At 48.2% G+C, this 26041-nt stretch overlaps 1 protein-coding gene and 2 long non-coding RNA genes across 3 annotated transcripts; all 3 read right to left on the bottom strand.

Annotated features, from left to right (window-relative positions):
• Window positions 1-788: 788 nt before the first annotated feature.
• On the bottom strand, window positions 789-8285 carry LOC112540851 (uncharacterized). Its single transcript, XR_003084907.2, has 3 exons — window positions 6425-8285; window positions 4166-4380; window positions 789-1163 (listed from the first exon to the last, which is right to left on the bottom strand). It is a non-coding gene; the product is annotated as an uncharacterized LOC112540851 (long non-coding RNA).
• A 5851-nt stretch (window positions 8286-14136) lies between these two features.
• Window positions 14137-22329, bottom strand: LOC148214402 (uncharacterized). Its single transcript, XR_015798113.1, has 2 exons — window positions 17163-22329; window positions 14137-17045 (listed from the first exon to the last, which is right to left on the bottom strand). It is a non-coding gene; the product is annotated as an uncharacterized LOC148214402 (long non-coding RNA).
• Window positions 22330-22333: 4 nt separating this feature from the next.
• Window positions 22334-24674, bottom strand: PURB (purine rich element binding protein B). The gene has a single exon (XM_088151881.1). The coding sequence runs from the start codon at window positions 24184-24186 to the stop codon at window positions 23131-23133; it is 1056 nt and encodes a 351-aa protein (XP_088008007.1). The 5' UTR covers window positions 24187-24674; the 3' UTR covers window positions 22334-23130.
• Window positions 24675-26041: the final 1367 nt, after the last annotated feature.

The raw sequence follows: 26041 nt of genomic DNA, 5'->3' as shown, positions 1-26041 counted from the left end.
CTACATAGGCCACTTTGAGTTTCTGGGGGAAACCATAGGAGATCAGTCTAACAAATGAACAGTCCAACTCGTTGACTAAGCCCTCATGTTGACTTTTTGCTGGCTTCTCACTTGGGTGTCCTAATTCCAGAATTTCAATTTTATGGATTAAACTAAATAAGCCAGGATGACTTTGGCATACTTAACTAGGTCAACACAAGAGATGCATTCACCCCCTATGTTAAGCTGGATCAACTATAACTTTGTTTAGGAGCTTATTGAAGGAGGCTTCACACATGGTTTGCTGAATATGCTATAAAACCTCAGCCCTTTCGGTTCATTTATGATTCAGTGTGTTGTGAGAACCCATAAAATGAGTCAGTTCAGTAACTGTTGGTCAAACACAGCCACCAAGGTTTGGGGAAGGGAAGACAATTTCCACCACAGTCTTCTCCTTCACCAGGTCTTGATGGGCACAGCCGGTCATCTTCATTTTTGGAAGGGTTTCTGGCAGAGAAAGGGTGAAAGAAGAAGAGGAGCAAGACCGGAGTTGTGATGGTTATGTAGCTGTGGAGTCCTTGGGGTTCTCTGAGCTTGGTTGTTTTCTTGCAGACATTCAGTGCTAGCACTGAAGATGTTACCTAGCTGGGTAACAAAACATCTGCAAGAAAACCACCAAGCTCAGAGAACCCCAAGGACTCCACAGTTCAACCCGGAACTACAGAGATTCTCTTCTGTTGGCTATGGGGCTGCTCAGATTAGCACAGTGTTGAGTACATTTAAAAAAAAAATATTTTATTTGGTGTGCACAACAAAGAAAATCAGGAAAGAGGGTGACCAAACCATGAAAACATAAAACTAATGTACTAATCAAAACTAGTTGTTATGTTAAACAATTAAGTAAATGTAAATAATTTACTTTACATAGGGGAAGAGGAATGTACATAAATTAGCATATATACCATTTCAAATAGTCTTCCAAATATGACTTGGAGCAGTAAAATGCTTGTTCAGATAGAGAAAGAGAGGCAAGTTCTTAAGATGGTTGAATCATTGACAGAGAGTGTAGTATCCAATCTTGTAATATCAACTTTTTGGCAGTCATAAATGTGCCTGTAATCCATTTCCATTGTCTTCATTTCCCAGCCACAAGTATCATACATAATTCAAAAGAACATGAGCATCTGCAAAAACCAAGAAGTCTCCTAAATAATAATAATAATAATAATAATAATAATAATAATAATAATAATAATAATATCATCTGTAGTATCTGCCCAGACAGGAGACATTAAAGCATCAGGGATACGTGTCAGAAGGTTTAGGTCTGAGAATGTAAAAGCTGTTAATGGAGACCATTTTGGGGCATACACATGATTATTTCTTGGCAAAGAGATAGCATTTTTAATAAATAACCCAATAAATAAAAATACGCATACAAGAATTCATAAATGAGACAGGAGGGCAGAAATCTACTTACTACAGACCCAAGAATTTATCAGTAACATTCCTCCTAGGACTTTACCCCTTCAAGCTGGAGCTGAGGTAGATGCCTGATGATATACTTCTCCATAAAACTCCTTGAAGATAGAAAAATAGACCTCTTTTTCCTGTCTTGCTAGTTTTTTATGAGCCGAAAGGAATTATCTCTTGTGTCCTCTGCACACACCCTCACCAACTGTTAATTACAGCCACCCAGCCACTATTCGGTTGCACAAGGGCGGTCATTTTGATGGCTTACTCTGTCAAGCCAACTCAACCTGCTTGATTAGTTTATGTCTGTGAGAACCAGAAAACAAGGTAACTCATGGCTGGCTGGGGAATTCTGGGATTTGAAGTCCACACATCTTAAAGTTGCCAAGGTTGAGGAACACTGTGTTATAGACTAGGAGTGAGGAGATCCAGGTTGATCTCCTCATTCCCGAGCCATAGGAGCTTCCTGGATGACTCTGGGCCAGTCACTCAGCTGAAGCTACTTCACAGGGTTGGAGAAAAAAATAGTAGGACGGAGTACCATATATGTCACTTTGAGCTCCTCAAGGAAAGGCAGGATCTACATCTAACAATTAAAATACTCATCTGGAGAGCCCCATGAGTGGAGAAGGCTGCTCTCATAGATCTCCAGGGCAAGCCCCAATGATGTCACACACACAACAATGTCAGTGTGCAAATGACACGAATTATGTCACTTCTGTCATGACACCCCAGCAAATTAAGTCACTTGCCCCATCTGCACAGACACCCAGGCTTGCTACAGACTTCCAAGCCCGCAAGCTTCTGTGCAACAGGAGACAATGTTCGACTCCTGCCTCAGGTGTCCAGAGATTCCTTGCACGTTAACAGACATGCACTCTTTGCAATCTGGATAGCCCTGCCCTACCTAGCAACTTTCTAAGTGCTTGTTTTCCAGTTCTGTAATTGGATCTGGGTTTCTGTCCTGCTGGCAGTGCTGTTTTCTCGGCTATTTTTTTTTATTGCTATTTTGTATTATAATTATTGAATTTGACTGCACTTCGGTGGGAAGTGCACTAAGTAGCCTGGAGGCCTCTTTTAGCAAAAGGAGGGCATTTACTGCTATAAACAAATCAACAAGATGAAATAAAAGATCTGCCAAGGTCCTCTGCCGAAGAGAAGGGAAAACTCTGGCAAGAAACAAGTAAATGAAGGAGGATATTCTGCACCCGTGGAGCTGTGCACTGCCCTGGCTGACGGTGAGGGATCTTGATGGAAGAGCAGGAGATGGGGGGAAATAATGTTGTCTGGTTGCTTGAACACACTTGCACCTATTTAGCACCAGCTGTTATATAGAAGCCACAAGACGGAATTGCCTTTGCAAACGGTACTGAAGACGAAGGCAGGATGGGCATTCTCTTGGATTTGCATAAATGATATTTGACTGCAAAATGGTGAGAGGGAGAGCCCTTGAAAGAGCATCATTGGGGGCCAGCTATAGCAGCAATGGGTACCCAAGGCTTTGACCTCCTGTAAGGCCAGAAAAGGATTCCAGAAGCCCAGACGATAGCCCCCAGCTATAGGTCATTTTTGGAAAGACCGGTGGGGAGAACATGGCCAGCCGAGCAGACTATCCATCAAGCCTACAAGCGTGCATTGATGCTTGTTTGCTGGCTCCTTGATTTCTTCCCCACTCAGAGGGATCATTTTTTAAACCAGTGTTTCTCAACTTGGCCACTTTAAGATGGGTGGACTTCAACTCCCAGAATTCCCCATCTCCCAGGGGATTCTGGGAGATGAAGTCCTCACAGCGTGAAGTTGCCAAGGCTGAGAAACACTGGTCTACAGTAGCCAAAAATCAGAAGGAGTTTGATAGCATCTTTTCCGACTAGTTGAAGTCCACCCATCTTAAAGGGCCAAGTTGAGAAACACTATTCTAGATGAGTGGACTTTAATTCCTAAAATTCTCGGCAGTGGCCAGGCTGGCTGGGGAATTCTGGGCGTTGAAGTCCACCCATCTTAGAGTGGCCAAGTTGAGAAACACTGTTGTAAACCCTTGCTTTATTGATGGATGGATCCTGGAAGGAAAGAGTCCCAAAATTAAAAAGAAGTAGTTGCCTCTGACGGAGGCACGCCACAGGGTTTCTTGCTCAACGCGGCTGCAGCTCCATCGCTATCTGCTGCCTGGCCACAAGTCTTGGCAGCTGTAGGTGCATTAAATGATGTGGTGACCCAGCATTCAGGCCCGGCATCGATCGTGCCCATTAATCTTTACCTTTTGGCGCACTCATTCATGGGAAAAGCTGAGCACAGATGGAGGGGCAGGAGAGGGCAACTGAGGACAGCGGCTGGGGGGGGGGGCAGGCTGCCTGGGCTGTGTTTCTTGAAGCACAGCTCCCCCAACCTGCCAACGCCGAGCCTACACCGAGCATGCGCCCGGGCTGCGGCTGAAGGACAAGGCAAAGCCACGGAGGCTTCTATTCCCCCAGCTAGCAAAACAGATTGCGCAAATAAGCGCAGCAGATCTGGGGAACAGCTGGTTTGGAGAGGAGCAGAGGAATCTGAACACAACGGGGCATCAGCCACGATTGCCTTGAGCAACACCCAAGACGATGCCCTTCCCGTGCCTCTCTCTCCCCCATCGAGAGGGGGGTCACAGTGGAGATTTTCTTGCGGGGAGGCGGGGGGGGCTGTGTCTCCTGCCTTACTCAGAAGGAAGCGGCTTCATACTCACTGTTAAAAGCTGGGAGCTGAAGCCCAGATTTTTCTGCCCTGAAAAGCACTCACACATCTCATTTGCAATCTTGACCCCTGGCAGTTAAGATCAGCCGTTGGTTCTCCGTTGACCTTGAGCAGGGACTCTTGCTGAGGAGAAGGCGAGGGTGTTATCAGTTCCTCCTTGAAAAGATTTTCAGAGGCGATACGGCGGGCCCCATCGCCCCTCATGTCCTTTGAAAAAAATCAGGGGAAGGAGGGGAAGGCAACCGTACAAAGCAAAAAATAAAGTAAGAGCGGATCTCTGAACTGAAGCAAGCTGGTGTTGGGGATTCTTTCCCCCCATCAAGTTCCCATCGGGGATTAAAACCGGATTGCTCGTATCTTCCCTTTCCTACCGGGAACTGAGTCACTTTGTGTGAGATGGACAGCTATATAAATATGGTAAATAAATAAGATAAATAAATAAACTGCCCTAACCCCATTTTATCTTCATTGCGCTCCTGTAGCAAAGTGGCCCTTTAAAGATTCATCATCGTAGTAAGTCACACGATTCCATGGATTAGGATTCCATTGCACGATTAGATTGAGGAATGCGTAACTTTGCATCAATGAGAGTGGAAGGGAATAGGGATTCAGGTCTTCCCAAGGTAAGCTTTGCGCTCTAACCTTATCTATGCTTCTTCTACCTCTTCTATTTCTGCTTTGGAAAGATTGCTAGATGATCTGCTCTCTCTTGGAGTGCAGGAAACAAAGTGCCTCGTATGTTGGCTATATTGACACCACACAGTGACCCAATGGTTAAAATAACCATGGCTTGTCCAATGAACATGATTTTCTGAACCTGCATGACCAGGAACTGTGAACTAATCATACACTCTGGATCCTTAGAACATGCAAGGGCAGTGTTTCTCAACTTGGCCACTTGAAGATGGGCGGACTTCAACTCCCAGAATTCCCCAGCCAGCCATGCTGGCTGGGGAATTCTGGGAGTTGAAGTCCGCTCATCTTCAAGTGGCCAAGGTTGAGAAACACTGCTCTAAAGATCTGAACTCTTCTACTCGTCCTGGGCTTATATGATATGTAGCAGGACATTGTGTGTGATGGGAGAGCATCACAGTAAGGTCAGCTCCCTTTCATTTGAGAGGGTGGCCAATTCTGAATGTGATTTTATTGCTTTGGTGCTGAAGGTCCTTACGCATTTCTGGAAGGAAAAGAGAATGACGTTAGCTATGGCAGGTTTTTAATCATTTGGACTATCTAGTTACTGCTTTAGGAGAATCAATCTTCCACGCCCAGAGACCAGCCCTCCTTCTAAAATGCAGGTCGTATGCTTGTACGAACTGAGATTTTAGATCTACGTGCAAAGGGGATTTACATGCAAGTCTTATTTGCACTGCAAAACCCCAAAATGATGCTTTAGAGCAGTGTTTCTCAAACTTGGCCACCATTTCTGGACTTCAATTCCCAGAATTCCCAAGCCAGCCATGAGAGAAAGGGGGATTGAGACGTTTGCTCAAGGCAGCCAGGAGCATGGTTTTTTGCACCTCTTTCTAAGGCAGGGAGAGAAAAAAAAGAAAAAACACTGGGAAGGGATGCAGGGAGGAGAAAACAAGATGTGCGTGTGGGGAGATCAAACTAACATTCTGTCCCCAGGCATTTAAGTGTCTGTAAAAGACTTTGAGAGTTTGTGTGTCGTGGTGAAGGCACCAGGCTAGAAACCAGAGACTGTGAGTTCTAGTCCTGCCTTAGGCACAAAGCCAGCTGGGTGGACTTGGGCCAGTCCCTCTCTCCCAGTGTAATGGTCTGAGGGAATGACCTTGGGAGACAGGAGGAAGAGCCACAGACTGGACAAGGTATCTCAGCCCGCAGAAGGAAAAGGGGCATGGGAAGCGTTTCAGAAGGGGCCCTCCCTAGCTTTCTGGAAAGTAAAAGGAAAGGAGGAGAGAAATGCTTTCAGACTTGCAAGATTCTGTTAGTGTAATCTTACAATAGAGATAGCGCTAGTACTCCTGGGTGTGCTTCTCGTCTGGACTACCCTGCGGGGCTAAGACCCAGCCCACGGAAGGAGGAGGCCAGGGCAAACCTCTTCTGAAATCTTGCCAAGAAAATTGCAGGGATTAGTCCAGGCAGTCGCCAGGAGTCAACACTGACTCAAAGGCACACACACGCAAAAGACTTTGGTGAGGGAAACACATAAATAGTAAAAGTAATATTGGGAGTATAAAATCACACACTCAGCCGTAAAAGCAGCAGCAGCAGATACATTTCCACTCACCTTTGACTTGACCTCTTGTAACTCAGTAGCTCCCAGGAAGCCTCTGTTCCTAAAGCTGCTGCTAAGAGTCTGCAACTGGATCTGAGTCACTCAGAGTTCCTCTGCTCCACCTATTTGCTGGATCCTGAGGCTCCGGTCCCTGGCATCACCAAGGAGAATTGGCAGTTGACAAACTCCCAGGCTTCTCAAACCCCAGCGCCCTCCAGAAACAGTAAGGTGGACTTTGTCTCCTAACCCCTGCAGGCTACATTTATGAGTGTTTAAGGCAGGGTTTCTCAACCTCAGCAACTTGAAGATGTGTGGACTTCAATTCTCAGAATCTCCCAGCCAGCAACACATCTTCAGGTTGCCAAGGCTGAGAAACCCTGCTCTATGGAAATGAAAGAAGCAGGATCAGAAGACGATTGACGCTTTTGAGCTTTGGTATTGGAGAAGATTCCTGAGAAAACCGTGGACAGCCAAAGAACAAAACAATGGATCATTGAACAAATCAACCCAGAGTTCTCCCTCGAGGCACAAATGACCAGGCTCAAATTATCCTACTTTGGACTCATGATGTGAAGACCCAGCTCTCTGGAGAAGGCTCTAATGCTGGGAAAGGAGGAAGGAAAAAGCAGAAGAGGACCACCAGCACCAAGGTGGATGCTCAGTTACAGTGGTGATGGGGGCACCACTGGAGGACCTGAAGGACCAGTCTGACAGATCATCATGGAGAAGATCTATCTATGTGGTCGCTAGGAGTCAACACCAGCTTGATGGCACATAATCAATCACATATGGTAAAAACCAGGCAGGGTGAATTGCTTGGTTCCAGCTAGCTTCTTACATGAACACAGCCACTGTGGTTAGTAATGTTACGCTAATTGAATTTGAAATGTGGTTTCACATTCCCGTTTCTATAAATCCAGATGGTGCTACTCTGGATTTGGATAAAGGTTTGATTAAAGATGTGCCAGGATTAGATGGTGACCTGTTTTCATTAATCGGGCATTCGGGTTTCACACGGCTGGGTGGCCTGGCACACTCAGCCGCTAACTAGTCCACCATAATTTTCACCTGGCATAATGTGTAATCCCAATGACTATTTATTTATTTATTAGATTTCTATCTATCCTGCCTTTATTTGTACAACTCAGGGCAGCGTGCATAATGCTCCCTCCTCTTTTTCCCGCAACAACCATCCTGTGAGGTGGGCTAGGCTGAAGAAGTGTGATGGGCTCAGCCTGCTCACGGTCTCCCGGGTTCTGGTCCAGCATCTGGCCTACTACATCCAGCTGGCGTGTTCAGTTGATGATTCAGCGTCTTCCGAAAACCATCAACTTTGGGATGGCTAAGTACAGTCTATACTGTAAAGAGAAGCTCAGCTCCTGGTGATTTCACCGGACTGCGCACGTGGCCGTCTTGCAGCAGTGTGGAAACGGGCTGACCCTGATGTCTTCTGGGCCATTTCCTTGATTCCCCAATCCAGCCTACAGACCTGAGATTCCTTGTGGTCTCCCCTCCAAGCCCTAATCCAGCCTGGCCCTGCCTTGGAGCCAGGCAAGGTCAGCCAAGAGCTGCAATCTGCTGAGGCCCAATTAAGTAAACCAGGGTTCAATGAACCCTAGATAAGTAGGCCATGCAAACTTGGGTTACCACTCCCTGCCTAAGGTGGTTTTGCTGCATCCCTAGGCGGGGCAGGAAGCCTGTCCCTCGCCCTTCCAGGGCTTCTCCCAGCTTCACAGCTAGACTGCCTCGAGAGGGGTAAGTTCCATTTTGCAGTCCAAGGCCTTCAAGCGCTTCCTTTTTTCCCCACTCACTTTGCGGGAAGGGAAACCTTGAAGCAGAGGTGGTGACCCGGCGGCTTGCAGGGGCGTCCCTGCTGCAGCCCCCCTGCAAGGCAGGCCGGTGGGCCAGCCCGCCCAAAGAGGCGGCGGCGGCGGCGGCGGCGGCGGCGGCAGCTGGCACTCCCGGCTTTGCGCCGCGGCCGCTCGCAGCCCGGCGGCGGGTCTGACGTGCGCGGCGAGTGTCCCCGCCGCTGCTGCATTGTACGCTCGGCTCCTTCGCGGCGGGGGGAGGGACCGGCCCGGCCCGCCCGTTTGTCACCGCGCCGCGATTCTGCACGTCCGCAACCGCCGGCCCGCAAAGGGGGCGGCGGGAGGCTCCTGCGAGCGGAGGGGGCAGCGACCCCTTTCCCTCGCCCCCCTCCGCCTCCGCCCATCCCGCTGGCCCTCGGGAGAGGGGGAGGCCCCGCTTTCTGACGTTCCAGACGGAGGGGGCCCGGCCAGCTGGCCCCGGGCGCCCCCCTCGCCGCCAACCGGAGGTGCAGGACGCCCCCTCGGTTGCGGCCCTCGGGTTTAACCGTCCCGGGGCCCTAGCCAGACCCAGCCAACGGGCCCAGGCGGTCCGGGGGTGCCGGTCAGCCGGTTGGCGCAGGGAGACGCCAATGCGGGGGAGCCCGTGCGGGGACCCCAGGCTGTGCTCCCAGGCGAGAGGAGGGTTCGGCCGCCCGCTCTCCGCTCAGCGCATCGCCCCGGCCCCCAAGCGTAAGCCGCGACGGCTCAGTCAAGCGGGGCAAGCGTGTCGTGGGAACGCCGCGGCAGGATGCTGGCCGGGCGGGGGCGAGCGCCGCCGCAGCAAGCGCCTGCCCAGCGCTCGGCGGCCCTTCCCAGGAGCGCGCATGCCTGGCGCGCTGCCCGGCTTATCGATCCGTGGCCGAGAACAAACGCCCGCGGAGGGTTCATCTAAGGTAACGCGGGGGGCGGGCCTGTTGCAGCGCGGGAGGGGGCGAGCCAGCCGCGCTCCCGCGGCCGGATGAGCGCCGCCCTGCCTGCGTGTGTCCCCTGCGCGCGGGGGGAGGCGGGGGCAGCGCCGCCCGCAGTGCGCAAGGCTCCATCCGGCGCCGCGGTTGAGGCGCGCCGCCGCGGGCTGGAGATCGGAGCGGCGCGCCCCGCCGCCCCCTCCTCGTCCTCCTGTGAACCGCCGCCGCCCCCCCCCGCAGGGCGGGCTCTGGTCTTGCCCTCCGGCCGATCCGCGGCGGAGCGGCCGCGGTTGACCCCCGCGGCCCGGAGAAGGCGGTGGGCGAACCCACCAGCCGCGGCTTTGCAGCCGGCCGCGTTAGTCCGGTGCGTGCGCCCGAGCCCCGGCTGCTTCTCCTGCGAGGGGGCCAAGCGCTGCAGCCTCCTGTCACCGGCCAGAAACCTCGGTAGCTGGGCAGAGGCTGTGTCTACGCCACCCTCTAAACCCCAAACCATAATTTACTAAACCACAGTGGCTCCGGCAGGCAGACCCCCACCGGCCTGCCTCTTAACGTTTTGTGCCATGCAGACCATGATGCGAAACCGTAATGGGCGTTGCTTCAGCTTACCATGTTATGTGATCACTGCTATTGGGGTTTGCTAAATACCGTTGGTGGATTAGCGTGCAGACAGCCGCAGGAAACTCACATTTTTAAATAAATCATGGTTTGTTTACCTACCACACTAATCCATGAGTTTTATTCTTGGCTGGCTGTCTAGTGCAGACTTGGGTTTGCATAACCCACTTACAGATGGTTAATTTAACCACGTTTTTATTCCATTAGACCAGTTGCCTGGGTTCAGACAGCAACGAACTCCAGCGTTGGTATTCTCACGACCTTCTGAGTCAGAAGCGAGCCAACAATTTTATTACTGGAGTGAAAGCTGAAAGGGAAAGTTCTTATATGGATGTTTCCCATCTCCTTGCTTACTCCATCTCTTAACCCTCATTTCTCCCACCCCATTTGCTGTGTTGAAAAGAAATTGCCCAGGCTGGAACGCAACTGGCACAGCCCAGGGTGGCAGCGGTTTTTCTCCTTCGGTGTGTGTGCTCCCATGGGTCAAATGAGAATGGGTGGGCCTCCCTTTTCCCCAGGTTTTACTGGGGGAATGAGGCCACGTGGAGCCCTTGGGGTCTTTTCCAAACTTCGTCAAGTCCCCATTCTTCTGTTACTGGGTAGCTGTGCCAGGATGCCTCGGTGGGCTCATCCGCTTTGTTCACGGCAGGCACTGCCACCCTGCACACCTCCCACTGCATTAATTAGTTAATGGAAGGGGGAAGTGATGCTCGGGTTCCCTCCATCAATGCAGCGACGTGCTTCTTTCCAGCTGTTGCTACTGCTGCACCTGTGAAGGGGAGGACAGTCTCCCCGCAGATGGGCCAAAGGGCTCAGAAAGGGGGCATTACAAAATCCGGGAGGTTTGGGGCCACGCACCACACAAAGCTACGCTCAAAGAGGTTGCATGGATGGTTCCCAGTCAGGGCATCAGCCCATAATAACCAGGCAGAGCTTTGATCGCACCATCACAGCTGCCATCTTGACTTTTTTGACCACACCCTGCAGATGCTCCTGCTGGCCGTGCTGTTGTAGAAAACTCAGCCAAAGGGCATGGTCTGTTTGGAGTTAGTTGGGCCTCCCTCACTAGTCAAAGGCCAAGCATGACCCTTGGTTTGAAAAAGCTGACATTCCCCCACCCATTTAGCCCAAGCACCTGCTTAGCATAGGATCTCAGATATGGCTGGGAAGCCCCGTTATCTGTGCCAGCCTTGCCCATCATGTTGTGGAACGTGAGTAGATCCCATCTTCAGAAACCAGGTTGCAGCCCGCTCTGCAAAGGAGGCTGCCCACCGCCGATCTGGAGTGCTTACAAATTGGTACCTGTTATATGCCAGCCGTGAATGCCAGTTTCAGTTCAGGAAATTAAAATGTCAGGTCTCAGGAACTGAACTCTTAATGTGCTACGGATCTCATCAACACCCATGTTGGTGAGGCGACATCAGCTCTCCCTGTCTGCATGCACATGGAAGGGCAAAGGGTGTTGTCCTGCAGAGGTTGCCCTATTACAGAGCCCAGTATCTTATGCCAGGTGAAGATGTTAGGAGTTGGAACTTGGTAGTAGCTGGAGAGCCAGAGAATAGGAGGGGAAGAGATGAGGCATTGAACTGAGGGATGAAGGCTGTTTTACCAAATCCTTTGCTCTGAGTTGCTCAAAAGAGTTCCTTAGCCTTACAGCAGTGTTTCTCAACCGTGACAACTTTAAGGCCTTTGGACTTCAACTCCCAGAATTCCCCAGCCAGGTTACTCAACCTTGGCAACTTTAAGGCCTGTGGACTTCAAGTCCCAGAAGCCCCCTGATCTCTTATCTGCAGAGGTGTTATACTGTTGTTATACTGTAAGGCAGCATTTCTCAACCTTGGCAACTTTAAGGCCTTGCTGGCTGGGGAATTCTGGGAGTTGAAGTCCAGCCATCTTGAAGTTGCTAAGGTTGAGAAACACTGCTTAAGAACCTCAACTGCTGTGGTTTTTCCTGTAGTCTCCTAATCTTTTCATTCTCCCTTGTTGCACTGTTTCTAGTTCTAGAATATCCCTTTGAAGGTGTGGCGGCCAGAACTGAACACAATGCTCCGAGCTGTGTTCTCCTAATAGCTTTGTTTTTAGTTTCCTTCTTAATGGAATTTGCCTTTTTTACAACAACTTCATGGTGGGCGGACAAGAACGGGGAGACAGTGTTTGTCCCAAATGAGGAGTGAGTCGATTATATATGGGACAGATGCTGCAGACAGGAGAAAATACGAACATTAGTGCCAAGAAAAGAGTCTCTTTCATTTTTTTCTACCAGTTCTCGTAAGTTCGATGAAAGAGATTGCTTTCAACATTTTTTTTCAAAGAATTTCTCCTGGGTGTTGTTGCATTTATATACAATAGCTCCAAGATGGCCCAAGTACATGTGTGACTGTACAGTCTTCTGTCCTGGCTTCCCACTTTTCCTTTTGAAATAAAATTGGTAACTCTGGTTTATAGCCTGGACTGAGATCGCCATCAGAAACTTTGCACGTGGAATATTTGGAATGTGGCATGCAGATCAGCCAATTTTGGCTGAAGGGAAAGCAAGACTATAGAATAATAGAAAGGGGCAGAGATTGAAAAAACTGTCTTAAATCAACGGACACTGCAGACTCAATACAGCGGTCTTTCTCAATCTTGGCTGTTTTAAGATGTGTGGACTTCAACTCAACTTCAACATGCTTTTCCTTTTTAAAATAAAAAGAATCATCGGCTGAATTCTGCACCCGATATTGCACGGTATGTCTATTTTTGCACCCCTGCAATTGTACAATCCTGGCTAGAAACAAAGAGCAGGAATTTGATTATGATCCCTAACCAACCCATAGGTTGAGTGACCTCTAGGGATAGACAAATATAATTAGACTGCAAGATGCAAAAATGTCTTGGGCTGGATTTCATTAAGCATATTTTCAAATAATGAAATTGGCTAATCATTCCCCAAATTGGCAAGTTCAATACTGTAAATTTGGAACGATCCACCTAATCACGTTATATTAACAGGTGTGTGTTTGTGTAAAACAAGCAAGCAAAACAAAAACAAAAGCTAACCAAGCAGTCCTTTTCTGGTGACTTTGGCCTATGGTATTTTGTAACGGAAATGACAAGAACTGTGATCCTGGACCTCAAGCACCACGTGAGTATGTCCAGTTCTGTTATGGAAGATGATAAAACTAGCCTAGCTTGGCCGATCTTGACAAAATTAAAACAGGCTCAAAGCTGGTTGGTACTTGGGTGGGAGACCATCAAGAGTTCCCAAGGCCAGGCTGGGAAGTTGCAAGAAACCATTTGGAAGAAGGCAATGGCAAACTACTTCTGTGCTGTTGCCAACCTGAACAAGAGCTAAGTATCGAGGAAGACTTTACTTTTTAACGGCAAGACATGATGTGCTTCAGCAGGCCAATTATTCCTAAGAACATTGCTTTCTAATTCCAGGCCAACAGTCCCTTATATCTACCTTATATCTCAGCCTCAGCCTCCTGTATGTAATTACTTAGTACTTATTCCTAAGACTGGAGTCAGATATTGTGTTAAGCCCTAATGTGGCTGGAGTTTTGCTTAGGATATTGTATATACCCAACCACTGTGGCTTGTAACTCTGGTTTATGGCAAAGCATCTTGTGCAACTAGAACTAGTCAATAAACCATCACTTAGCACATGCAAAGCCAATGCGTTGGGCAACTGTGATTCACTGGTCACAAATGAATAAAACAGCTTTGCTGGCATTCTCCAGACATGCTTGGGCTACAACTCTTAAATCCTCAGCCGGCATGGAAGAAGTCCTGACAATTTACAGAAAAAAGCAGCACTAGCGAGTCCAGTTGAAGGCAAAAGGAGAAGAGGACGGCAGAGGATGAGATGGTTAGATAGCATCACTGAAGCAATGAGCATGAAACTGAGCAAACTCAGGGAGGCAGTGAAGGACAGGAAGGCCTGGCGCAATATGGTTCATGGGGTCACGAAGAGTCGGACACGACTTAACGACTGAACAACAACAAAGCGAGTCCAGAAACACAAGCTTCTCTCTGTTCCTCAAATGAAACTGTAATAGAAATCTCCACCCCCCCCCCATAAAAGCTGTAATTCAGGAGTTACCTGCAGTACTCCACAAATTGGGCTTGTTCCTTTTGTCATCTTGCACAAGATTGGTGGGAGCCCTTCTGTATCTGGCTGGCTTGCCCACTTGGATATTTTGTCAAACCTGCTCCAACAGCTAACGTAGCACCTTATGATGATTCAGCTTACAACAGCTCCAACAAGGCTTCTGCTCATGCACAACTCCCCTCCAGTTTTACGTTGTGAAGTATGCAATTCTCCGGTATGCAAGTCTAACCCCGCAGCATAAAAAAACACAAGCAGACTATCAAGGATGGTTCATTCACTTTTCCGCATACTTTTATTTGTTACAAACATACAATTTTTAAATATAGACTGTAAAACTCCATTTGCAAAAACCTGCTATTTTAAGGAGTGCTCAACTAGCATGAGGAATTATTTATGTCATGTGGACTTTTGTTTTTTGTTTTTTGCTAGTTAGCTAGTGGTAAATCCAGGACCTGCCTATTTGACAACAGCCTCTTTAAAAAGCAGTCCTGCTAGCCCCCGTCCCCACCCCCCACCCCCAGGGAAATCAGAACCGAAGCTTCAGCCAATGGGCAGCAAGACAAACAGGCAGCTCGGACCCTGCATTTCCAAATCATTTCCAGCGCTCTGCTTGGCAGGTGAGAAAGGAATATATCTTTTCAACGGGTGCTGCACTTTTAAAACATTTCCAATGCAGCTATGTCTGCGTATGTAGGTTGCCAGTTAAAGTGCATTTAAATTTTAATAAAAAAATAAACAAGAGGAATAAACTTTATTTTTTAATTAAGGTACTTAAAAGTGAACTTTTTGGTCTCTCAGCAGATATTCCTGAAATCAGTCCTATATTACTACAAATTTCTAGCATTTATATATTTATAGAGGGGAGCCTTTTGTGTGTATATATATATATAATATAAAATTAGAGCTACTTTTGCATCTAGCAGAGAAACAATTTTATAAATACATACACATGTACACAGACACCTGTTTCTATGTATACAATGTACAAACATGTGTATATTTACATATGGGTTGGCTGATTACATCTGTATATGATCAATTATCACTTACACAAGTTTTTGTTAATGCCACATCAAATTAAATTATTTGCTTACTTTCTGACATTATACATTCAGCCCAGCAAATTTCCACTCCCTGACAGCAGTGATCCCTCATAACCTTGCCCTTTTTTAGTATCCTGTCCTTTAATTTTGAGAAACCTATTGGTGTAACACATAGCCACAGATTTAGTAACTACAGGGAACCAAACTTCGGATGAGTTGATTATTAGCCCCTTCCTTGGAAAAAGATTTGTATCGTTCCAATACAGAACATGTGCTTGCAAGTTCCACCCGTTGTGCAAATGTTTGTTCAACTAAGTTGCAAAAAAGAGCAAGATTTCAAAAATCAGAACTAAAGCGTTTGTTCCAGTAGTCTTGGCAGAACACGGAAGACTGCCAGGGCTTTGGAACTGGCAAGGTAACGTTAGCAAAAAGAAACTCCTTACCACAAGAACAGCCATTGCTCAAAGCTCACTTGATTTTTATATGTTCCAACATTAGAGAACCTAAGTAGGTTTTTCCTGCCTTGTGCATCTGTTGCAGAACCAGTGGCACCGTAAAGCTTTCTTGATGAGTTCTTGGCTTTGTCTACCACATTTGATAAAACTCTGAGGAGCTCCAGATCCCTAGAAGGGCAGTTAGAAAACCCTTCTTCTGCAGAAACGTTAAGAATCATCCTTCCGCTAACCCTTCCGGAAACTAGAAGCAGTGAGCCTCTAGTTTCAGCAATAACACACTAGCCCATTTGTAACATACTAGAAGGGTGGTTATTCAGTTATTTATTTATTTAATGTATTTATTAAAGTAACAGGACCAAAGTGCCAAAGGAAAAAGTTCAAAGCAGCTTCATTAACAGGTGGCATCTACCAAAGACCTGCCACCCCTTCTCCTAGGTGGCCATGCTGCAAAAAGTGGGCAGGTTCAAATATTCAGACATTCTGCGCTTGGGAACCCATTTAGGATCGCATCTTAAACTGAAACATAATGGGCCAATGCTTCCAATTTTCAAGAAAGGGAAGTGGAAAGAAACAAAAATATTAAGCTATATCCTTCTTGTAAATCCCACTTAAATTCAAATATGGGAATTTTCTAACCAGAAGGCCTTTCAACACAAGAGAACAGGGCAAGAAATTAAAATTTGGCTCTGGACATTTGCCGAGGCTAAAATGATGAGCAGTGACTGCTGTTTTAAATTATTTACTTTCTGCAAGTTTTAAATACAATTTTTCTTGGCTACACAAAGCAGGAGCCAGCTTTTCTGTGTTTTTACAAAAGCTTCAACAAACCACAACCTTCTGCTTCTTAGCTGTGGGCCACTTACTTTGTATTTAAGTGTATATGTACATATATATACACACACAATACATTACAATATTAAGGCTACATAGCAGCATAATACAAATGGCTTTGACAAAGCACACTAAACCTTCCTTACGCAGAATTTAAGAGATACAATTTTGTTGGCATTTGTTAGTAGATGAAACTTTGAGCATTATTATCTCCTTGTCAAATTTTAAAATGGAGGGGCTGGGGCGAAGAGAGTAGCAAAAAACACCTTCACTCCTATGTCAAGCTAAAAAATCAGAGTAAAGTCATCAATATTCCTTATTTGTCAGGTAAACATGTTGGCAGACTAATGCTTCTCATTAGAAATCCAAGAGAAGCCTTCAATAAAAAGTCTGAAAGGTAAGCAAGGGCGGAACTGCCCCTTGGGGCAATCCCATTGGCCAGAGTTGTACTCCTACAGAGTCTGTGATTTAATCCACCTTTCCAAAATTAGACACAAATTAATTTATACAACTGGGCTTAAATTCCACAATCATAGAATTTATGTTGAAAATCAAAGGCCAGAAATCTTTCAACACATCCAGTGGAATTATAGGCATTGAGCATTATTTTAGGCTCTTTCTCTTGACAAACAAAACTTCCCTGTGCTACAAACTTATTTTGGAAACCCGTTCACTCTTGAGAAGTGGCTTGTCATACATACAGAGAGGACCAGCTGCTCTCTGAAAAATCCAGTCTAGCTCAAGCTAATAAAAACTAGCTGTTCCATTTTGTATCTGAACCATTTTGTTACTGTTCTCTCTTTACAATATAGTTGTTCGAATGTCTAGACCAATATTTCTCAACCTTGGGCACTTTATGATGACTGGACTTCATCTCCCAGAATTCCCCAGCCATCACAGCTGGCTGGGGAATTCTGGGAGTTGAAGTCCAGCCATCTTAAAGTGCCCAAGGTTGAGAAACACTGGTCTAGACTGTAATAGGGAATTTTTAAAGGAAAAGACTAACTCTATTATACATTACAACAGAGAAGCAATGTAGGTATATTTAAGATGAAATTAGTCTAGCACCATTGCAGGTAATTGTGATTTTACAGGTACAAGAGGTAGTAATCCATGTTACATCTTGATGTTTGAATGTTTGCTTCAGATATTAAAACCTCTTTAGAGTGAAAATTCTGCACGAGACAGCTATTAGATTTTTGCTATGTTCCTCTCCCCAATGTCACATTATCTCCAAAACAAAACAAAACAAAACAAAACAAAACAAAACAAAACAAAACATAATCTTGGTATGTGTGCGCATGCACATGTTTAATTGTTGATGGCTATAAAAGCTACAAAGTGCAAAAGCTGAGGTTTCTCGGAACCTGCAAAGCGGGGTGGGGTGGGGTGAATGAATTATTTCACTTCAACCAGACTTTTCCAATCTGTAATCATAATCCATTAATCCAATAAATCGTCCCCAACTATGCAAATTTAAGAAGTCAATTTCATCAGACAATCAAAATGATTCAGTTAATGCTCAAGCACAACATTTAGCTATTGTAATTTTGCTGATACTAAACTATCATAAGCAGCAATACTCGACAAGAGGCAAGACTTCTAAATACCTCCCACACACCTGGAATCAGACTACCACGGACTGTATTTCAGGGCAAGGGAAGAAGCTACCGTGAAGATTATGTATTTATACCACAGATTCATTAGAGTGAACAAAGAATCAAGAAATATATCTGTCACTGCTTGGTATTTGTACTGACTTACAGAGCTGGGAACATCCATCTATAGAATAACAACTACACAGCAAACTTAATTGCTCTGCCTTCTTTCTGCAATTTTTAGTTTGGGAAGGGCACTAGATATCTGGAAACATTCACATCAAACTATCCCCAGATACTCTACAAAAATTACAAGCATTTGACACAAACCCATTAAGTCTGCAATGTAGCTGTGCCCGTAGGATTATGCTTGGTAAAACTAAAATTATCTACGCTGCATTTCTTCAGAAATATTTGTGATTACTTCTATTAAAAAAGAGCGTAATGGTCCTTTATGTTTCAGATATTTAGCCTCAGGCATTCCTGTTCCTTTATAAAACTAAACGGGATTCATAGCAAACATATTTCAATACATTGACCATTTCACTTGCTTATAAAAGGAAGCATATCAATAACATGTCTACGAAGAACTTGCAGAATCAGAATAGTTTTGAAGCCAAAAAAGTGCCACTTACGTACAGGGAAAGCAAGTTTCTCTTCCCTTCCATGAAGAGCCAAGGCCACATTTTTTTTTAAACAAAAAAGTGAATATCTGCTGAGAGATTAAATTGTGCATCAGATAAAGTACCATAATCTTTCTATTAAAACTTTGAGATGTCCAAGCATGTTTATGCAATGAACAGTTTTCTACCAAAATCACAAAACTGCCACCCTCACACGAGAAAAGTAGCCTGAGTTAGTCACTTTTCAGATGTCTTGTATAGTCAAATATATTACACTTTTTTTTTTAAATGACGGGAGTAAATCATAAACCATCTTCAGCTATTCCAATACCTGAAGTGTGCAGTCAACAAAGGGACCACTCAATATGAGGGGCTTATTGTAACCTGCCTCTTGTGCCCATTATCCTGAAAAGTACAAGTAAGGACAGGATCGTAAGTTGTATTTTAGAGAGACACTAAAGCAGAAGCTAAAATCTTACTAAAAAAAAAATAAATCTGTGATTTGTGCAAAGAGGATTCCAGGGTGAGCAACAGTATAATTGCTTTCTCTTTGAGGAAAAAAAGAAGATTCAGTCTCCTCTGTTAGGTCTGCAATCACTCTGAAGCAGATAGCTATGGAAATAGGAACACGGCCCATAACTAGATGTGAGCTAAAGCTACGGGCATTTATACCTGTATGTCTCGCGTATTTACAATTTTTGGTGCTATACAAGATTTACATTTTGTTTGTACAGCAGATGCACCATTCTAAGGGCAACGCCTAGAAATGCCACATACAGAGGTTACCCATTTTCCCCCTCTACAAAATCTACATGTAAATGTGACAATGCAATCCACAAGCCCCTTAAATCAGCACACCTAACATGTCACAGCTTAACTCCAACTTCACTGGGATCAAGCTATTTAATCATAGGTATGCAGGATGCAGCAGCCTGTAAAATGCACCGACACACTGTCAACATCGCTGCAGAAAGAGATTGAGATATGAGTTAACTGCAGCACCAAGAATAGAGAAGCTTTTCGTTACTCAAATGGACATTTAAGCACAGGAGTATAACAGGAATAATAAAGTTCACTCATGTTGGATTGAATCCAGGGTAATATGTTTTCCTAATGTGGTTGAATATCGCCTCATATGAACAGTAGCTAATCCAGACAGACACAAAGCTGCCTGTTTGGAATTTGCAGAAACCAGTCCCTGAGGCAAACTACCAGACTTAGAGAGCAGGATGCAAATGTTCAGATATGGTTTGTGCGAGGTGGTGGTAGCAGCCGGGGAAGGCAAAGGAGAAGGAATATTTCTAACGCTTAGCCATAAGCAATGGAGGAGTCCTCTTCATCAGAGGCCAATTCATGCTTCCAAATGAATCTAAAAAGTATCTGCAGCCTCCACTGATGTTTAAGCCCAGAAATTTAAAGTTCTACAAGGTGACGGGTAATATATAGATTTCAGGCAACTCTTCCCCATTCTCCAACAAGCAGAATGAATGGTTTCCTCACTGAAATACGCTGCATCTAAGCAAGGCTTGTGGCACCAGAATTAATTTCTCCCTAGGAAGAATCCTGGGCATTAACCCAGCATAGTATGTTAGCCTCAATATTTATGGAATAGTTAAAAGCCTACAATTTATACTTGAGCACAAGCAGGCCCAACACCTTAGTATCCCACTGTCATCTTACATTGTCACCTTAACTACACACCTTGGAGGGTCATGTATCACTTGGCCTACTCAATATCAGTTTAGTTGGTCTATAATGATTACGGGAGCCTCTTCCTGGTTGCCAAAGGCAACACCATATATGGCAATGCTCCTTGGTAAACAACTGATATGCTTCTGTCCGCTTCCACATACTTTTTGGGCAGCTAATTATAGCTTATATAGCCACTGGACAGGGACAGTCAAAATCCTGTCACTACCGTGTAATACAAAGGTAAGGCTAGTTACTACAATTCAGCCAACACCCCCCCCCAAAAAAGTTCTCCTGAAAAGGAGTGGTACTGCACCTTTGCAAGAACTGGCTCATGGCAGCTGAGCAACCAAAAAAAAGGGGGGGGGGACCAATTACCACTAAAGCAACAAAAACGTTGGTCTATACAAGTATTATACACTGTTTTAAATTGAGTGAAGAGTTACAGCAATTGATATTAAGCATCTGCAGCCTCAATTGTCATTGCTGCCTGTAGTTCTCATTAGTTTAGCAGAGTTTTCTGCAATCCTACCCAGGCTGCAGTGTCCCAACCTGTACGCTGAAATTTTTGTGGGTGAATATTGTTCTCCGCAGCAAAGAACTAAATACAATAGAACAAAAATACATAGGTAAATACAGCAGGACATTATTGAAAACAGCTGCCTTGGAGAGTACAAAATACAGTACAAGTATATGGATGTAATTAAAACATCAAGAAATACTATTGCTCCCATTACAATTCAGGAAACAAGTTCTTTGCGACGGAGAAAAATGGAAATAAGGTTTTCAAGGATATAAGATCTACCATGGACACGCAGAATAAAGAAACAGCGTTTAAAATAAACAATCATGTTTGTGATAAACTAATCTGACATTTGCTGAGCGTTATAATAACTGTAGCAAAACCCAATTTTTTTTTAGAAAAATTCCAGCCAATTTCCCTACTACAGCCACAACTGAGTGAGGAAATGCCTTTTATATGCCTCTTTGCTTTCTAATAAATACAAAACAAAGACAGTATAGAGAAGAGCAATACCAAAATAAGGTAAATAAGGGTATGCAATAAATTAAAAAGGCAGCTCAAATAAAGGACAGGCATGCACAATTTAAAAAGATTGTAGAGGAAGCTTTACCTGCCTCTAAGATGTCACACAAACAATACCCGAAACTTTGTAATGAACAGTATTAATTTCCATTCAATTCAAAGTTGCTAGTATATAATGTAGCTAAAAACACTTTTTTTTAGAGGGAATAGGACTGACTTCATTAGTTTAAAAAAATATCATTTTAGGTAAGAATCCATTTAAAATATAGATGAGGCAATTCTTTGGGTGGGGAGACCCAACTCTGCTTGGGAAAGACAACTGGACGAATAGGCAGTAGCCAGTCTATAGTAAAATTTGAAGGTGGTAAAATGCTGCTAGGGTGTGTTCATAGTCACAGAACTTGGCTTGATTCTGCTCCCTTTTAGTGGTGAATATGAACCTCCCATAGGGCAGACGTTGCTCTGAACAATCCATTGCTGTTAACGTAATGTGAGGTACTGAGGAAATGGATTGTGTTCTCTTGTTGTTGTTGTTAAAAAAATCTTGTTAAAATAACAACAGATGCTGGACTTCTGGACCTGAGGTTCTTGGTGTCTATTTTCATAGAACATGTCCACTTATTTGCACGGTGAAAGAAGCTTTCAGTTTCCCTCTCAATTTTTTCCAACTTGAAGCCTTACGTTCCTTTCCTTTACCAGATTACAATCTTAATGCTTTGCATTTCAAACCACCGAGCTACAGAACAGATTCCACCTCCTGGACTAGATCATCTGTTGAAAAGCCCAGAGAAAGGCAGCTCCAATTTTTACTTCCTACTAAAGCCTAAAGCCATTTTGCTCTTTCACCTTATTTGGAGAGAAGGGGAAGAACTTTAGTGACCAGCAACTAGTCCACTCTGCATTCCTTGTGCTTTATGCCTTTTTTCTCTTGAACCTGCCTGTTTGCAAACCCCCACCCCACCCCCAAGGAGAAAAAAGACTCATTATAACCTTTAGAACCTGCCAACTTTTAGAGTAATTTCGTATCAATTCCAGTTCAGGCACCGGTAGCTTACGGGTAAAAATTCGGGAGGGGAAGGAGAATAACGTGGACGTTGGTCCAGATGTAAGCTCCATCCCCTCTCCAACAATCTTTCTGAAAACTCTCAGGGTTGCTTCCCCCCCTTTTGCCCCCATCCCTCCCCCCCCCCCGGCCCATTACAATCTCCCCATCTGCCTTGGGCTTCAACCTTCCCATCCAAGCTGGGCTTCGTCCACGATCGATCGTTGATCTTTACAACTTGCCCGGTTAGGCTGCTGGATTTGGATAGCTGCGCCGGCTTCTCCTCTTCCTTCCAACTGTGCTGAGTGGGCATGCAGTCTCCAGAATGCTGGTTTCGAGAGCGGAGGAACACGATCTCAAAATGCAGGGGGGGAGGGCGCCGAGACAAAGAGGGAGATGAGATCAGATGAATTTCTCTCCCCATTCCCCCCCTCCAATAAATTAAAAAAAAAGAAAGGAAAAAACCACACATTTCAGCCGTTGGGGCAGATGAGAAGCCTCGGGAAGCTCAAGCAGATTGAGATGGAGAGGATCCCCTTTTCTCCACTGTGGGCCAGGACGGAGGTTAACTGAGGTCATCGGGATTCCTCTCTACAGGGAAGGGCGAGGATGGCAAGCCGGGGAGCTTAAAGCTGGGCCAACTCACGGACAGATGCTGCATCCTGGGGACAAGGACAGGGTCGGGAACAGAGGGAATTCGGGGCTGCTCCAGAAGCGGTGGGTGGAGGCAGGGCGGGCAGGCAGGCGCCTCGAAGCTTGCTCTCTCCCTCTCCTCGAGAAGGAAACGCGGGATCAGGTTTCGCCCATTTCCATCCACTCCCCGAGGGTCCCCCCCCCGGTCCATGGCAACCCCCCGGTGGAGTGGCGGCGGCGGCGGCTGGGGAGGGAAGGGGGTGTCGTCTGGGGGGAGGAGGAGGAGGAGGAGGAGAGGCTCAGTCGTCGTCCACATCGTCCCCGTCGGAGTCGTCCCCAGCGCCGCTGCCGCTGCCCGGCCCGGCCGGCCCGGCGCGCCGGTCGTAGAGCTTATCCCGCTGGCGCTCCTGGATGTCGCGCATCTCGTCGGCGTAGCGGCAGAAGGCGCCGCCGAACTTGGCCCAGGCCTTGTAGGGCACCGTGATGGCGTTGCGGTAGGAAGGCTTCACCTCGCTGACGCGCAGGAAGACGCCGTACTTGTTGCAGCCCACGTCGAAGAAGAAGCGCTTGGAGTCCACCGTGATGGAGGTGCCCTCGGGCAGCTCGCCGTACAGCCCGCCGCCGCCGCCCCCGCCGCCGCCGGGGCCCCCGCCGGGCCCGCCGCCGCCGCCCAGCTCGTCCTCGTCGGCGCCGTAGTCGTCGATGAGCTTGGCCAGCGCGTCGCGGAACTCGATCAGGCCCTGCGCGGGCAGGGCGATGGTCTGCCCGCTCTGCAGGCCGGGCGGGCCGCCGGGGAAGCCCGCGCCGCCGCCGCCGCCCGGCCCGCGGTTGATGGTCTGGCGGATGCGGAGGAAGCGGCCGCGCTGGTTCTCCTTGAGGTCCAGGTAGTACTTGCGGTTCTCCCGCACCAGGAACTCGCTCTTGAGCGCCCGCCGCGGCCCGCCGCCGCCGCCGCCGTCCTCGCCGCCCGGGGAGGCCTGGGCCAGCTGCTCGGGGCTGCTGGGGCCCAGCTGCGCGTAGTGCTCGATGAAGTCGCCCAGGTAGTCGCGGAACTCGGCGGCCACGGCCATGGAGAGCGTCAGGCGGCTCTTGGAGCCCCCCGCGCCCACCTCGGCGATCTTCAGGAAGCGCCCCTTGGCGTTCTGCTTCACGTCCAGGTAGAAGCGCTTGTTCTGGATGTCCAGCCGCTTCGAGGCCAGCTCCTGCGTCTCCTGCTCCGGGCCCGGCCCGCCGCCGCCGCCGCCGCCGCCGCGGTGGCCCTGGAAGCCCCCCCCGCCGCCGCCGCCGCCGCCGCCGCCTCCCCCGCTGCCGCTGCCGCTGCCGCCTCGCTCGCTCCCGCTGTCCCCGTCCGCCATCTTCTCCGCCCGAGTCCTCCTGCCGCTGCCGCTGCCGCTGCCGCCGCCGCCGCCGTCAGGCCCAGCCCGGTCCGCCTTCCGCCCGTCAGTCCGTCCGTCCGCCCGCTCCGGCTCTCCTCCGCCTCCTCGCGCTCTCTCCCTCTCGCGCTCTCTCCCTCACACACACGCTCGCAGGCGCGCGCCTCCGCGCGCTCGCACGAAGGCACGCACGCACGCACGCACGCCCGAGGGTGGCGCGCGCGCGCTCCCCCCTCGCTTCGCGCCGCGCTCTGGCCCGCCGCCGCCGCCTCAGCCGCGCTCACCCGATTTCCGGCAGTCCCTGGCTGCGCGCGCGATCCGCGCCGGAAGCCCGCCCCGCCAGCGTAAGCTCCGCCCCCTTTCCTGCCCTGCAGGAGGCGGAGAGGGAGCGCGAGCCCGCCCGCGGTCCCTCGCTCCCTCCCTGGCAGTGACGTCTTCCGCCCGCTCCCTTCTTCCGCCTCGCTGCGACAAGGGCGAGCCCGCGCTGCCCCCTCTCCCCTCCCCTCATGCGCGCTGGCGCGCGCTGGCGCACCCTAGGATGCGCGCGCAGCGCCCTGGGGCCCTCCCTCGCGGGGAACTCAGGGACGGTGGCGCGCTGTCGCCCTCCCGGCCTCCGCTTAGGCTGGGCTACACCTCCCATGGTTCCCAACCAGCTGGGAGCGAGGGGAGCCGTCCCCCAGCCTTCCGGAGGGAGAGTAACTCCCTGAAACTCGAAGTGGCGCGGGGAGCCCCTTGCGCGAGCCTCCCGCCCTGGGCGTCAGACACGTGTGCACGCGCGTACACACGCGCACGCACCCCCGACGGGTTGCAGAGGCTTCCTCCGGTCTTCGGACGGGAACGCGATGCTGAGCAGGGGAAGGCCGGGACGAGGTCCCCCGCCTCGGGGCCTGGCCGCGCCCGCCCCGTCCGGAGGAGCCGAGCTCTAGTCCTGCGTGCCGGGCCAAGCGGCTGAGGCGCATGGGCTCCTGGCTGCAGCGGTGCGCGCCTTTGCAGCTGGGCACGAGCCCTGGCCCTCCACCTAAAGAATGGCACGAGCGAGGAACCGTCTGGACCCGAAGAGCCGAGATGAATGCCACGCCGTGCCCTGCGCAGCTCCCTTGACAGGCAGGAAGGTCCGGGGTCCGCTCTCCGGGCGGAACTGGGAATCTGCTGTTGGCGCAGACAGAAGCAGACCACCGTGGCTCTAAACTGGCTTCCGGGTTTAAATAAGTTTTTAGCACGGGTTGAGCAGAGGTGATGTCATGGAGTGTCCACGGCCATTTTAACTGCCCAGAAAATGAAAGAGAGAACATGGATTACTTCCAGATTGTCCTTCCGATAGAAGAGAATCTCTGTAGCTCCGGGTTGAACGGCGGAGTCCTTGGTGCTCCCTGAGCTTGGTGGGTTGCTTGCGGACGTTTCATTCCCCGACTAGGTAACTTCATCAATGCTAACATCGCACTCGCGTGCACTGATGAGGTTACCTAGTCGGGTAATGAAACATCTGCAAGCCAACAGCCAAGCTCAGAGAGCGCCAAGGACTCCGCAGATTGTCCTTGCGCAGAGAGACAGGAGGGAGTCAAAAGCTCTGGGTTGGATTGATAGCTCAGGTTAATTATCAGCCTGAAAGAACAGCATAGGGCTAAAATAGAGGAGGTCAATAAGAACACTGCTGGGCCAGAGAAAAGGAAATGCCCGAAGAAGGAAATCAGTGATAGGGAACAAGATTGGAAACTGAAGAAAAAAATGAGGATTTCTGAGCTGAGTGAACTGGAAGGTTGATTGGCTAAAGAAAGCAGGGTCATTAGATAAAAGAAATTTCCTTCTTTTACAAGGAACTCAGGCTTATTAAGCTGCA

Source organism: Python bivittatus, unplaced genomic scaffold (genome assembly GCF_059951505.1).
Source record: "Python bivittatus isolate LINGU-HERP-01145 unplaced genomic scaffold, Pbiv_v1 ctg000680_np1212, whole genome shotgun sequence".
Taxonomy (NCBI): Eukaryota; Metazoa; Chordata; class Lepidosauria; order Squamata; family Pythonidae; genus Python; species Python bivittatus.
The sequence above is the reverse complement of the archived record's forward strand: the minus strand, read 5'-3'. Positions and strand labels throughout refer to the sequence as shown.

Coding starts and splice junctions, on each gene's coding strand:
- PURB (XM_088151881.1), bottom strand. CDS start 24,186: ATGGCGGACGGGGACAGCGGGAGCGAGCGAGGCGGCAGCGGCAGCGGC.